Here is a 13,673-nt window from a genome sequence, read left to right on the forward strand (position 1 = left end):
AGGGGCGCTTCCTGGGCAGGGGCATCTGGGACTCTGCCCTGTCTCATACCACCCACCCCTGACTGACCCACAGACTGACTGACCTCCGGCAGGGCCACAGGAGGGGACTGCTGAGCCCCTGATGACCAGGCAGCCTGCAGGAGGAAGCGTCCAGCTGCGTCCGTGGCTGGTCCAGCTTCTGGAACGAGGGCCTTCCTTTAAACCAGAGGGCAGGGAAGGTCTGCGGCAGCGGAGGCTTCTGGGAAGATGGGGTTTTATGGCTCCTCGGCTGGCTTCTCTGCAGGTTAATGATTAATGCCCGGTGGAGGCTGGGCACTTGCTGGGGCTGCCCCACGCCCAGGAGCTGCTGGGAAGCCCATGGGAACTGCCCGGCCGGGGTGCGCACTGGGGCCAGGGATCTCTGTTGCTGAAGCTTCAGCCTCGAGTGCCATTTAATTGGATTTCTGGCCTTTTTTTTTTCTATAGGCGAGCAGCCGGGACGGCGCTGACCTGAGCTGGACCTTGTCTGATGGCTTCCTCCAACCCTCTTCCACGGCCTGCTATAGGTACTTGCCCAGGCACCCCTGCCCTGCTGGCTTTTCAAGGGACCCCGGGGCTGGCGGGTGGGGCTGCCTGGACGCGCGTAGAGTCCCCGCGTATGAGTCCAGCTTGACCGTCCGCCAGTCCCGTCCCTTCCCCGTCTGCCTAAGGCTCCTTGCCCACTAAATAATTTAGAAACAACTTTTCTTCTCTCAATAGGGACTGGGCAAGGGTTAATTCTTTTTTTCTGTTTTGGTAGAGGGGATGGAACCTAGGAGCATTTTACCTCCGAGCTACATCCCCAGTTCTTTTTATGTTTTGTTTTGAAACAGGGTCTTTTAGGTTGCTGAGTTTCTGAGCTGGCCTTGAGCACGCAGTCCTCCTGTTTCAGCCTTCTAAGTACTGGGATTGTAGGCATTTGCCACCATGCCTGCTGGCAAAGGCTATTTCTACCTGTCTTCCGTCTTTCAAAGATTGCCTAGGGGGGTGGACAGTTTGGGGTCTGGGCTGAGGGGCATTGAGGCAGATGCTTGCAGATCGAGGGTGGGGGCTAAGGCTGAGGGAAAGGCCAGGTGACAGTGTCCTACGGATACCAGATTTAGCGGGGGGGGGGGGAGAAGAGCCAGAAAGAAACACAAGCGTAAACTAACAAAATTATTCATTGTTTATCTGAAATTCAAGCCAGCATCCTGTATTTTATTTGGCGTCCTCAGTGCTGGGGCCTCAGAGCCTGCAGGTGGTCCAGGCCCACCCCGGAGCCCAGGGCCGTGGGTGGAACCGCCTCAGGAGGCGGGGTGGCAGAGTGGGCACGAGCGAGGGCTTCGTCGCCCGCCCAGTCTGGGTCTGGATCCCCGCCCTGCCACTTACCCTGTGGGCTCGCTGGAGTGACGTGGTGTCTCTGTGGCTCAGAGTCATCACCGATGAACACGGGGGGCGTAATGACACCCTCTCCCACGTTGCCACCCGCTGAAGTGTAGGTCAGGTGCTGGTGGGTGCTCACCAGTGACTCAGTGAATGGGGGCAGGCAGGCCGCCGTGGGTGTCGGCAGGACAGCCGTGTGCCGTGCCCTGAGGGGCCGCCTGTGCCCTGGCGGTGGGTGGCTTCTCGAGATCCCCAGAATCCCTCCTCCTGGACTTGGGTGGGTGTGGTCTTTGAGAGACAGGGCGTGTCCAGGAATATCAAAAGCATGGGCGATCAGCCCGTCAGGCCACCTGTCCAGGTGGTTAGGAAGGGCTCAGATCTGCTCCTAATTACCCTGGGCTAGGCCGCCGATTTTTCTGTCTGATTGCCTGGAGGGAGGGTGGCAAATGCACCTGCTGCCGTGGTGGCCAGGACTCGGGGTCCCAGGATGGCCCCCTGAGGCCGGCCCCTGCTGCTGATGGCACCCTGCCTACGGGGGGAGCCAGGAGAAAATGGACCTTACAGTCGAGATGGCTGGTTTTGTTCAGCAGACATCGGACAAGCATGCTCTGCTCCCTCTGTATTGACTGTTGCTGTCAGGCAGGACTGGCCCTTTGCTGTTTTCTGGGCCTCTGAGAGCCGCTCCATTGTTCCAGTTCCTGAGGAGGGCTCCCCGGCCCGCGTGAGCGGAGGCTCCTTCCCCTGCTCACCTCTGCAGCCCCCGGGCACCTGCTGCTGGCTCTCCCTCCTCCCTCTGCTCCTGCCTCGGCCCCATCCCTTTCAGCTTCAGCCCAGAGCCTTTCCTGAAGCCCAGAGAGCACCAGGTCCCCTCTCCCAGCCCATCTCTCTTCTGCTGTGAGCTCCTGGTCACCCGGGGCCAGGCCTTTCTTCCTCCTCAGCTCCCAGGCGGCCATCACAGGTGGCTGCATAGATGATGCTGATGGGGTGGCTGAGGCTCTTTGCTCCTAGAGGAAGGAGGCGCGGAAGTTGTGCCCCGAGTCCCTGACAGTGCCCGGGGCAGAAGGCAGGGCGGCTGCCTGGCCACCCACCCAGACACAGGCCCCGGCTCCGACAGGGCTGTAATAATAGTAATCCTGATGACAGGAGCCGAAGATGATGACACAATGACCCACAATAATAATCAGGAGGGTCATCGTGGTCAGAATAGCTGACGGCTGGCGGGCGCGGACCTGTGCCAGGTGCCGATCTCGTCTGTAGTTACCACTGTCGGCCTTGTCTGCAGACCAGAAGCTGAATGAAGCTTGGCGGGGGACAAGCAACTCCACGCTCGGGCCACTAGCGCCTGGACAGCGGGGTCCCGCTGAGCCCAGGTGGCACGGCCCCAAATCCTTAGTCACGGTGGCGGCACCATGAGTGTGCAGGGGAGCCTCGCCCACCGGGCAGGTCCAGTGGGCGGGAGAATCAAGGCACCGAAGGCTGGGCAAGCCCCGTAAGGCAGGTGGCCCGCACCCAAAAATAGAGGCGGGGAGTTTGTGGTCATTTATTTTAGTATTTGAAAAATATTTATAGCTGGGTGTGATGGCGAATGCCTGTACTTGGGAGGCTGAGCCAAGAGGATCGCAGGTTTAAGGTTAGCACGTGATAAGTTAGAGAGAGACAGGTGCTGGGCGTGGTGGCGCACGCTTGTAATCCCCGCGCTTCGGAGGCAGAGACAGGAGGATCGCGCAGGTTCGAAGCCAGCTGTGCTGGTTTACGAGACCCTGTTTCAAAATATATAAAATAAAAATAGGTCTGGGAGTGTAGCCCGGAGGTAGAAGGACTTCCAGGAACCCCAGTACCACCAAAAAAAAAAAAAAAAAGAGAGAGAGAGAGAGAGAGAGAGAGAGAGAGAGAGAGATTTCAAAATAAAAAATGAAAAGGGCTGGCAGGGTAGCTCAGTGGTAGGATGCCCCTAGGTTGAATCCCCAGTACAAACAAACAAGCAAACCCGAAGGCGGTATGTCAATGTATGGATGCCTGTAATCCCAGGACTTGGGAGGCTGAGACAGGAGGATTGCAGTTTGAGGCCAGCCTCAGCAATTTAACAAGACTCTTTTTTAAAAAATTAAAAAAAAAATAGCCAGGTGTGGTCACACACCGTTGTAAGCCCAGTACTTGGGAGGGTGAGACAGAAGGATCACAGTTCGTGGACAGCCTCAGCTACTTAGATTTGCAATGCAGACCCTGTTTCAAAATAAAGAATAAAATGCCAGGCGTGGTGGCGCACGTTTGTAATCCCAGCATGTGGGAGGCTGAGACAGGAGGATCTCAGTTCACCAACAGCCTCGGCTACTTAGTGAGGCCCTCTGCAACTCAGTGAGACCTGGTTTCAAAATAAGGAATAAAAAAAAAAAAAAAAAGGGCAGGGGTGTAGCTCGGAGCTTGAATGCCCCTGGGTTCCATCCCCAAACCCGCAAAAAAAAAAAAAAAAAAAAAAAAAGAACAAAAAGCTGGTGTGTACCTCAGAGGTAGAATGCCCCCTGGGTTCCATCTCCAGTAACACACACACACACACACACACACACACACACACACACACACACTAAATAAGTAAGTAAGTAAGTAAGAAAATAAATATAGCACAGGAGGTTGTAGCCTAGAGGTAGAATGTCTCTGCGTTAAATCCCCACTACTACCAAAGAAATAAAAATAAAACCACAACCCATAGCTGGGACAGCAGGCGTGTGTGTGTGCATGTGTTTGACAGATGTTTGTCGCCCGCCTGGCGCGTGCTGGGCACTGCACCAGTGGGGCACAAGAGTGGGAAACAGACAGCAGTGACCCCAAAACCCCTGTTGTCATCCTCCTAGAGGTGACATATACCCCCCCCCCCCAGTCCTACTTTATTGTTTATTTCAAAACAGAGTTGCATTAAGTTGCAGAGAGGGCCTTGTGCAGCTGAGGCCGGCTGTGAACTGGGGATCCTCCCGTCTCAGCCTCCCAAGTACTGGGGTTTCAAGCGTGTACCACCACGCCCAGCTTTATACAGTACTTTAAAATAGCTTAAACAAACAATTGAAATTCAAACAAAAATGCTGGCTGGGAATCCCTAACTGATAATATGAGCCGCCAGTGGGCTCGTCATTTGAACACCAGTGTCCCGCTTCCCTCCCAAGTCCTGTATTTTCCTTGGTTAATTTGTTACCACGGGCAAAATGTCCAAAGGCTCAAGCCTCTTTCTGGTGGAAAGCGTGCAGACCCGGAACTGGGCTGGTTCCCGCGGAGCCCGCTTGCGAGCTGCTGCGTTACCGCGGCTCCTCTCCTGCCCTGCCGTCTCCAGCCTCTTTGTATAAACGCTCTGGTCGTGAGGCTTTAGTTGCGGCTGTGCGCGTGCACCTCAGGCGCCAAGCACCTGCTTTTCCTCCACACCGGGGGATGGCGCCTGTGTCGCGGGCCCCGTCACTGCCCAGGGGAGGCCGTCCACTGGCCCCCCACCCCAGTGGACTCCACCTGTCCATCGCTCTTCACCCTGTGGCCAGCGGGGGAGGAAAGGGTGTCTTGAATTAGATTCATCTGCACCTAACATGTGCTGTTCTGGGAAGCTTGGGCCCCTGTGGAGAGAAGTTGAAATTTTCTGCTGCGCCAGCAGGGACTTTCTCCAGAGATTCTTGGGGGAAATGACTCGGGGACCCCTGGCGGTGCATCTGAGGCATTGTGGGCTGGCGCAGCCAGCTGTGACTGGCCTGCGGTGGGCGGGGTCAGAGAGGATGCTGGACATCCTGGGGGTGCGAGGTGGTCCCAGCAGAGCGTCCTGCATCCCGCAGCTCCGCCTGCGGGAGGGCTGGGTGGGCTGCCCACTGCCCAGAGGAGGAAGCCCAGGTGCCGAGACAGGCAGTGACTTGCCGAGCGGCAGCACCACTCAGCTGACCGGCCCTACTCAAGGAGGGCCGCTCAGCCATGTGCCTTTAAACCAGGCCGAGCCGCCTTTGGCCTTGGAGAGGGTTTTCAGGAGCAGAGGCAGATTCAGCCCCGGGTTCTAGGAGAGGAGTCTTGGAGGTGGGGGGCCAGGAGCCACCCGTGGAGGAATGGCCAGAGAGGCGAGGGGCTGTTAGGCTTTACAGCACAGGTCCGTTCGTTCCCGAGTTTAACAGAAGTTGTTGAGCCCTGACCACCATCCTCCTGCCTGGCAAGGAGGGTCTTTCTGTTTGAGTTCAGCTTTGAAGAATGAGGAGGGGCCAGGAGGCCTGAAGGCGACCTCCCCTGGAGACCTCAGCAGGGAGCAAGGCCCTGGCAGCTGACCTGCTGTGTGCTGGAGCTCCGGGCCCTGCCCGCACGCCAGCCAGCTGGGCCCTAGTACCTGAGCACTGTCTGTCCGTCTGTCCGTCCATCCGTCCGTCTGTCCATCTGTCTGTTAGTCCCAGGCATTGCCAGGCAGCCGAGTTTCCTACCAATTAAAGTGTCAAATGCAGCACAGACATTTGCACCTACATGACACTCACCGACACCTAAGCACACCCAGAGGTACACGTGAAGGCGTGAGCCCGTGTGCACACGTGTGCATAGGCACACTCGGAAGGGCTGCTTGCTCCCCAAAGACGGAAATGGCAAATGGGAGGGGAGACAAGTTGGAGCACGGATGTGCCCACTCGGCCCAGGAGCTCACCCGCCCGCCCCCTGCTGCCGCGTGCTCCGCCTGGGCACCTCAGGACCCCCGTCGGACCAGCTGGCCTGCGCTGGACCCCTGAGAAGGGCTCTCATTCCCCGCTGCCCGGCCAACTCCTCCTCTCCTCCAGGAGATCTGCTGGTTCCTGGAGCCCCAGGCCCCTCCCCCGAGGCAGAAGAGGACCCTGGAGAGGCCTTCGAGTTCGACGACAGTGATGAGGAGGACACCAGCTCAGGCCTCGGCGTTCCTGGCCTCGTCCCGGGGAGGGAGGCAGACGCCCCGCTGATCGACTTTGACTCTGCCCCCCACACTGGTAAGGTGTTTCTGGGAACCCCCCAGCTCCACGCATCTGGGGCTGCAGAGTGCAGAGAGGAAACTCAGGCTCCCAGGGATGCCTGGTGGCCCCTCCGCTGTCCCCAGAAAGCAGGAAGGGAGCCGCTGGGAAGACGCTGCATTCCGCAGCTTCCCTTGGGAAGGGAGATTCCTAGCATTCCCGCGACATCTGGCGCACTTTGGCACTTGGTAAATGGACAAGGTTGGCCTGGGTTTTGCTGTGGAGACAGTGGCTGCCCGGAGCTTGGTCTCCGAAGAAGCCTTCCTGGCAGCGCCCCCCGCCCCCAGAGCCCGCCCCGAGAGGAGCAGCTCCCAGGCCTCCCTCCATCTGCCTTGGGGAGCCTGGGACCCGGGTGGGCGGGTCCTGATAGGACTGGCCCTAAATGGTAGCTGCTGGACTCTTAGATACTGTCATCTGGGAGAGACTCTGGGGACCGGACCAGCCGGAACTTCCTGCAGGCTGGGGACAGGGAACTCCTGGTGGAGCCTGGGTGGGGGAGCCTGGGCTGCGGGCTGCGGTGCTGGTTCTGGGCGGCCTGTGGGTGGGGGCGGGGATGTGCAGGTGACAGGTAGGGAGCTTAATCACTGAGCGTCTGGGGGAAGGGAGACCGGAGCCCAGCAGGCACCCAGGCTGGCCGGGTCCCAGCACCCCAGGGAGGCGGGGAAGGGGCGGGAACAGGCCTTTGACTTTTCTCAGCTGGCCTGCCTCCTGCCTGACAGGCTCTCTCTCCCTCTGCTTCTCTTCAGCGGACCCGGACCCGGCGGCCACACAGCTCCAGACAGAGTAAGCGGGCCTCACTCCTGTGTTGTTGGGAAAAGAGGCGAGGCTGGTGTGGTGGTGATGGTGGTGGTGGTGGTGTAGTGTGTGTGTGTGCGTGAGGGAGGGAGGAAGGGAGAAGGACCGATAGAGAGAGAGAGAGAGAGCCTGAAAGAGAGCGCTCCAACAGGGTGGAGCCAAGGAAGAGGCCAGGGCAGGCCTTGGCTAAGGAGGACTCACTTCACTGAGACCCCGTGCCACGGGGGACGTCCCTTTGATTGACCGTGGCCTCTTCGGTCCCTCGGTCCCTCGGCCAGGAGCCTGTGAGATCACAGAGAGCAGGCCCGGCCCGCCCCGCCTCTGACCCGCGCTGGCCCGTGGCCTCGGCAGTCACCCAGCCCTCCACGTCCCCGTTTCTTTGCCGCACAGGCGGCCAGGGTGCTTCCTCCCGCTGGCCGTCGTGGTGACCCGAGTGTGCGTCTGTTGCGGACGTTTGGCCACGTCATTTCTTCTTCCAAGGCCGGCCCTTCCCGTCGTCATTGGGATGCTGCCCTCCTGCACCTGGCAGCCTGTGGGAGCTGGGAGGCCGGGTGCCCGCATCAGGACCCCAGCTCCGGCACTGATCCCAGGCCTTTTCTGGAAAACAGGCTGCTGCTTCTTCCCTGAACCGCCTAGCTTCAGGCCGGCGCTGAGGGCAGTTGCTTTCACCCAGCTCCCCCTCCCCATGCGCTCTCTGGGTTGGAAGCTGAGGATGCTGGTACCCAGGGCCTCCTCTTCTACACAGTGGGGCTCCAGGCCCCGGTTTAAGTCCTGGCTGTCAGCCAGGTTGGTGGCTCACGCCTGTGATCCCAGTCCTGGGGAGGCTGAGACGGGAGGATCACAGGTTCCCAGATAGCCTCAGCAATGTGGGGCAACTCTCATCAACCCCGAGCTGTTTAAACCCTGGCTCTAGCTGGGCGTGGTGGCGCACACTTGTAATCCCCGTGCTTGGGAGGCTGAGACAGGAGGATCGCATGGGTTCGAAGCCAGCCTCAGCTACTTAGTGAGGCTTTCGGCAACTTAAGGAGACCCTGTTTCCAAATAAAATATATATACATAAAAAGGTCTGGGAGTATAGTCCGGAGGTAGAAAGCTTCTGGGTTCCGCCCCTAGTACCACCAAAACAAAAACAAAAACAAAAACAAAAAAACCCTGGCTCTCCTGGTGGGGCTCTGATTCTCAGGCAGGCGTCGCGCAGCAGGAGGTCTCAGGTCTCTGAGATGCAGGTGGCAGCTGGACGGAGCCTGGGGATGGAGCCCGGGGATGGAGTTGGGGATGGAGCCCTCCTCTCTGCTCATTTGCTGCCCAGTGTGGGTGGACGTGGGAGGACTTCTGCTCTGCCCGGGCTGTGTAATTAAGTTCAGAACTAGGGCCAGCCTCTCCTCCCCGGGGATGTGAATCAGCAGCCAGTCGCCCTGTGCCCGGCTGGGGGTGGGCTGCGATGCGGGGATCCTCCGAGGGACCCAAGCCCTCCAGGAGTGAACTGCAGAGAAACAGTCCAGCGGGGCGGCAGACTCTCCCAGCAGGATGGGCAAGGATGCCCAGGGTTCACTGGAGAGGGCTGGCTGGGGGGTCTTGTGAGTATAAATTCATGATGGGCATGGGGCGGGCTGGCGTGGGTGTCCACACAGAGGCAGCCCCTAGCAGAGGCAGGGCTGGGAGCGGTGAGAGCTTGGGTGGGCAGCCAGGGCAGCTCTCCCGGGCCTGGCTCTTGGTTCTCTCCAGCGGCGCCCCCCATCCCGCCTGCCTTTTCCCTGTGCCCGTGACCCAGTGGCCCTGCTGAGTCTGGGGACCTGGCTTCTGCGCTCAGCCTCAGTGATTCTGCAGCCAGGTCACACGTCAGACTGGCGGCCGGCGCCACGCTGAGGCCGGGTGAGCAGTGGCCCCTGGAGCTGGTGTTCACTGCGTGTTGTCCGCCATCCCGTGGGGCAGGATGGCTCCCAGTGGGCTGTGGTTCAGGCAGGGAGAGGGGCCGCCACTCCACCCCGTCGCCACGTGTTCTAAACTCATCCTGGAGTTACCCTGCCTCCCTTGAACACCATCCCCGGGGGCCTCGAGGGCTGAGCTCATCAGCTCAGCCCCTCACTTGCTGTGTGGCTTTGGGCTGCCTGGGAACCTCTCTGAGCCCCAGTGTCCCCATCTGTTAGGCGGAGTAATAACACCCATCAGGAAGCGCCATGACGCGTAACTGAGATGGTGGTGGGGCTCCCGCCTGTCTTCAGTGTGCCTGTAAAGCCAGCAGCTGCTAGCCCGCAGTGATGGCACACACCTGTATTCCCTGCACTTGGGAGGCTGAGAAAGGAGGATTGCAGGTTCAAGGCCAGGCTCGACAATTTAGTGAGACTTTCAGCAACCTAGTGAGATCTTATTCCAGAACAAAAAGTAAAAAAGGGCTGGGGTATACTTGAAGGTAGAGTGTGCTTAGGTTCAGACCCCAGGACCCACCCACCAGCCAACAAGTCAGCAGCTGCTGCTGGAGGGAGGATCTGCCTGAGCGCTGGGGTGCTGGGGTCGGCTTCTCTCTAACCCAGTAATGAAGAGGCATGGCTTTTGAGTGCAAGGGCTTTTCTGTTTATGGGACACGCGCCCCTGGTGGAGCGCTGATTGGGGAGGAGCCCCGAGAGGCCCCTTAATATCCCAAGTGTGGAGGTTGTGGGGGTCATTTCACACAGTGAGATGCTGGGGCCACCGGACTCCCTCTCCAGTGCTCTCCACAAGGTTTTCAGCTTCACCTTTACCTAAGGGACAGCCGCTTCGCCGGGCAGTGATTTCCCACTCTGGAGTCGTCTGGAGGAGAATCCATCCAGTTCATTTTCTAAAACCCCTTTATCCAAGAGAAAAGGAAACAAAAATTTGATTTTTTTCTTCTTTTTTAAAACTGTCCCCAAAGGTGGTCACCAAGCAAACCCTGCTTTGAAAAACAAGAGCTCTGCTGGGCGCGGTGGTGCGTGCCTGCAGACCCAGCTACTTGGGAGGCTGAAGCAGGAGGATTGCAAGCTGGAGGCCGGCCTAAATAACTTAGTGAGACCCAGTCTCAAAATAAAAACAGGGCTGTGGATGTAGCTCAGTGATAGAGCGCCCCCTGGGTCCAATCCCCGGTACTGCAGAACGAAAAGCCAAACCCCTCAAAGCCAATCTCCAAGTAGAGGGTGTTGGGGCCCTCACTGCCTCTCTTCCCTGGTGGGGAGGTTTGGACCTGGTTGGGTCTTGCCTGGCCACCCGCCTGGACTCCAGCTTCCGATTCTTGAAGCTCCTGATAAAGTAGTTTAGCTGGGGGTGTTGTGGAGCGGAGCTGCCTGCAGAGGTGGAGCCAGGGACGGTGCCTGGGGCTCGGCCCGGGGCTCAGGTGGAGCCTGGATCAGCTCCCTGCTTGGCTCTGCCGCTGTCTGGCAAGCTGCGTGCTGTCCTGCTGTCCGCCAGTTCCTTCCTCGCTCCCTCCCTTCTCTTTCTTTCTTCATATCTCTCTCTCTCTTCCTCTCTCTCCCCCCCCCTCTCTCTCTCGTTGAACCCAGGGATATCCTACCTCTGATCTATACTCTGACCCTCAGCCCTTTTTATTTATTTATTTATTTTTAAATTTTGAGACAGTGGCTTCACTAAGTTAGAGCATGCTGGCCTACAAACCCGCGATCCTCCTGTCTCAGCCTCCCCAGTACTGGGCTCACTGGCGCGCCCCTCTACCGGCTTGGTGTGAATCTCCGAGTGGTCTGTGCATGTATCTCTATGTCTGCACATTCTCTGCTGTAGGGTGCAGAGAGCTGCGTATCGCCGGGTGCCTGCTGTGGCCGAGGCCTGGCGTGATATTGGGGTTGGGCCACCAGGCTCGAAAGTCCCAGGAAGTGCAATCGGCTGGGGGAAAAGTAAGCTTCAGAGACTGTCAGTGCCAGGGAAGGGAGGTGGTACGCCCGCGGTTACACAGTCCCCAAGGGGGCTGGCGTGTTCTCCTGTGTGGGGGGCGGGGGTGGGGGGAGCTATTTGGTCTGTTGCTATAACCTCCTGACCTAGCACAATCCCAGGCACAGGGCGGGTGCCGGAGGCATCCTCGTTGCAGGGATGATGGAGAGAAGGACCAGGGGCCTGAAAGGGACGTTCAGTGTCTCTGCGGAAACAAACCCTGTAGCTTAGACTCCCTCTGAGGCTGGACTGGACTTGGGCAGAGGCCAGGGGGAAGGGGGGGGACTTGGAGTGGCTCGGTGGCTCAAGGCCGCTCAGCTGAGGTGTCGCCCACTTACTTGGTTGCGTGGGGTACTTAGCGCACAATCCCTGTTTCACCGCTGGGAGCCATAGATGCAGGCACTGTTGATTCTACCATTTTGTTGATAAGCAGTTGAAGCCGAGAGACCTGAAGAAAGTCCCCCAAGATCTCATGGGGCTGGTTGATGGCAGGGCTGGGATTAGAGCCCTCTGTCCCCAAAGCCATCCACCGAAGCCTGCCTGCGGGACTTGCCTCTCCCGGAGGGCTTTGACCGGCCTCCACCCTGAGCGCTTGCTAAGGGTGTCTAGTTAAAGGACCAGCCCCAGCCGGGCGTGGTGGCGCACGCTTGTAACCCCATGCATGGGAGGCGGAGACAGGAGGATCACACGGGCTCGAAGCCAGCTGTGTTGTTTTAAGAGACCCTGTTTCAAATAGAAAATATAAAAAATAGGTCTGGGAGTGTAGCCCGGAGGTAGAAGGGTTTCCAGGAACCCTAGTACTACCAAAAAAATAAGTAAATAAAATAAAGGACCAGTCCTGAGCGTGCGGTGTGGGCTGGAAACGGGAGCACGGCGGGTCACTGGCCACCCGAGTTTCTCCTGGACTCAGGTCCCACCTGTCACCTCTGAGTGCCGCAGACTCCCCACCCCCCGCCGTGGAGCTCTTTGGTTTCCTGCCAGCTCCCAGGCATTTCTTAGCGGGTTAGGGGTTGGGCTAGGGAGCTGTGAGGTCTCCAGTTGACTGGAGGCACCTGGCCTCCCCTTCCTGGGCTTACCTGGACCGGCTGGAGTCTCTCGCCTGGAGCCGGAGCTCAGAGGAGGGATGGGAGTTGGATCCCTGGGGGCCGGGGAGGCCCTTCCTTCCTGAGAGGGTGGGGGCAGGAGGAGACCAGGTGAGCAGAATGGAAACGGGGTGCTGGGGGGCCGGCCTGCAGCCTGGCCATGGTCTGTGGCTTCTGAGGCTGTTGGGTGTGGGGAGAAAGGGGGCTCTTAGCCGAGGCGATCAGTAAGGCTGGAGCGCACACCCCCGCCCCCCAGCCCCTGCGGGACATTCTCAAGGTTTAAAGTTCCTGTGGACCTGGTCTGGAGCTCTTTGGAATCCTGGGCTTCTCCTTATACCTGATGTTTTTTGAATCTAGAGCATTTGACCTCCTGAGCCCTGTCCCACAGGGTCCATGTGAGACCTGAGGCCTGACAGAAATCAGCTACCCCCAAGGAGTCCCTCACAGGGGGTTTTGGGGCCCAGGGCCCTTTTTCCATTAAAGACCTCTCTGGCCTCTTGACAGTTCTTATATTAGAAGAGCTTGATTTTTTTTTTTTTTTTTGGTACTGGAATGGAACCCAGGGGCATTCTAGTTCTGAGCTACACCCTCAGTCCTATTTTTTATTCTTTATTTATTTATTTTTTTTTAAATTTATTTATTTATTTTTTTTGGTGGTACTGGGGTTCCTGGAAGCCCTCCTTCCTCCGGGCTACACTCCCAGACCTATTTTATATTTTTGAAACAGGGTCTCTTACGCCAGCACGGCTGAATTCGAACCTGCGCGATCCTCCTGTCTCCGCCTCCCAAGCGCGGGGATTACAAGCGTGCGCCACCACGCCCGGCTATTCTTTATTTTGAAACAGGGTCTCACTGAGTTGCAGAGGGCCTTACTCAGTAGCTGAGGCTGTCCTTGAACCTGCGATCCTCCAGTCTCAGCCTCCTGAATGCTGTGCGCCACCACGCCCGGCTTGTTCCCCCCCCCCCTTTCCTCTCTTCTTTACCCCAGGTTCCAAGGTTACAGGGTCTTAGTTTCAACCTCAGAGCCATGACCTCTGGACCCCGGGCCCTTTGAGGACCCAGCACGGAAGCTTCATAGCTTCTCCTCTGAAAAAGGTGCACAGGCGCACTCGTTCACGCCTTGCCCGATCCTCTCTGGGGCCCTGCAGCCGCACGTCTGCCCAGGTAGCCTTCACCCCTCGTGCCTGGAAAAACATCTCATTTTGATGCTTATAACAATGATGGAGGCGGAATAATGGCGCCCGCCATCATGGCTGCGGGGAGGGTCCAGGGCCTGGTTGGTGAGTGACGCCATGTCACATCCCCGAAGCATGTGGGCCTGTCCACGGCAGACCCTGGGCACTAGGGGCCCAGGCTGGCTGGTCCCCACCCTGCCCCATGATGCTGCGGATCGAGCCCAGGGCCTCCTGCGTGCTCAGCAGGGACACCGCCACCGAGCTACCCCCGGACCCTGGCCAACCCACTCTTTTATTCATTATTTATTGTTTTTGGTACTGGTACTGGTTGAACCCAGAGGCCTTCTGTCACTGAGCTATATCCACAGCCC

At 58.4% G+C, this 13,673-nt stretch overlaps 1 protein-coding gene across 4 annotated transcripts in view; it reads left to right on the top strand.

The window, feature by feature from the left end:
* Nucleotides 1–499: 499 nt before the first annotated feature.
* Nucleotides 500–13,673, top strand: part of ARHGEF10L (Rho guanine nucleotide exchange factor 10 like) — a gene marked incomplete at both ends in the record, with an annotated part of 102,852 nt that continues 89,678 nt past the window's right edge. For 3 of the 4 annotated variants that reach the window (XM_080691100.1, XM_080691101.1, XM_080691102.1), the window contains 3 exons: nt 509–545; nt 6,153–6,335; nt 7,103–7,139. In XM_080691100.1, the coding sequence (XP_080547226.1) occupies nt 509–545; nt 6,153–6,335; nt 7,103–7,139 (257 nt within the window). Of the gene's footprint in view, nt 546–6,152; nt 6,336–7,102; nt 7,140–13,673 lie in introns of all 4 variants that reach the window. The other variant, XM_080691103.1, reaches the window with a different exon arrangement.

Source organism: Muscardinus avellanarius (assembly GCF_963383645.1).
Source record: "Muscardinus avellanarius genome assembly, chromosome: 3".
NCBI classification, from domain to species: Eukaryota; Metazoa; Chordata; class Mammalia; order Rodentia; family Gliridae; genus Muscardinus; species Muscardinus avellanarius.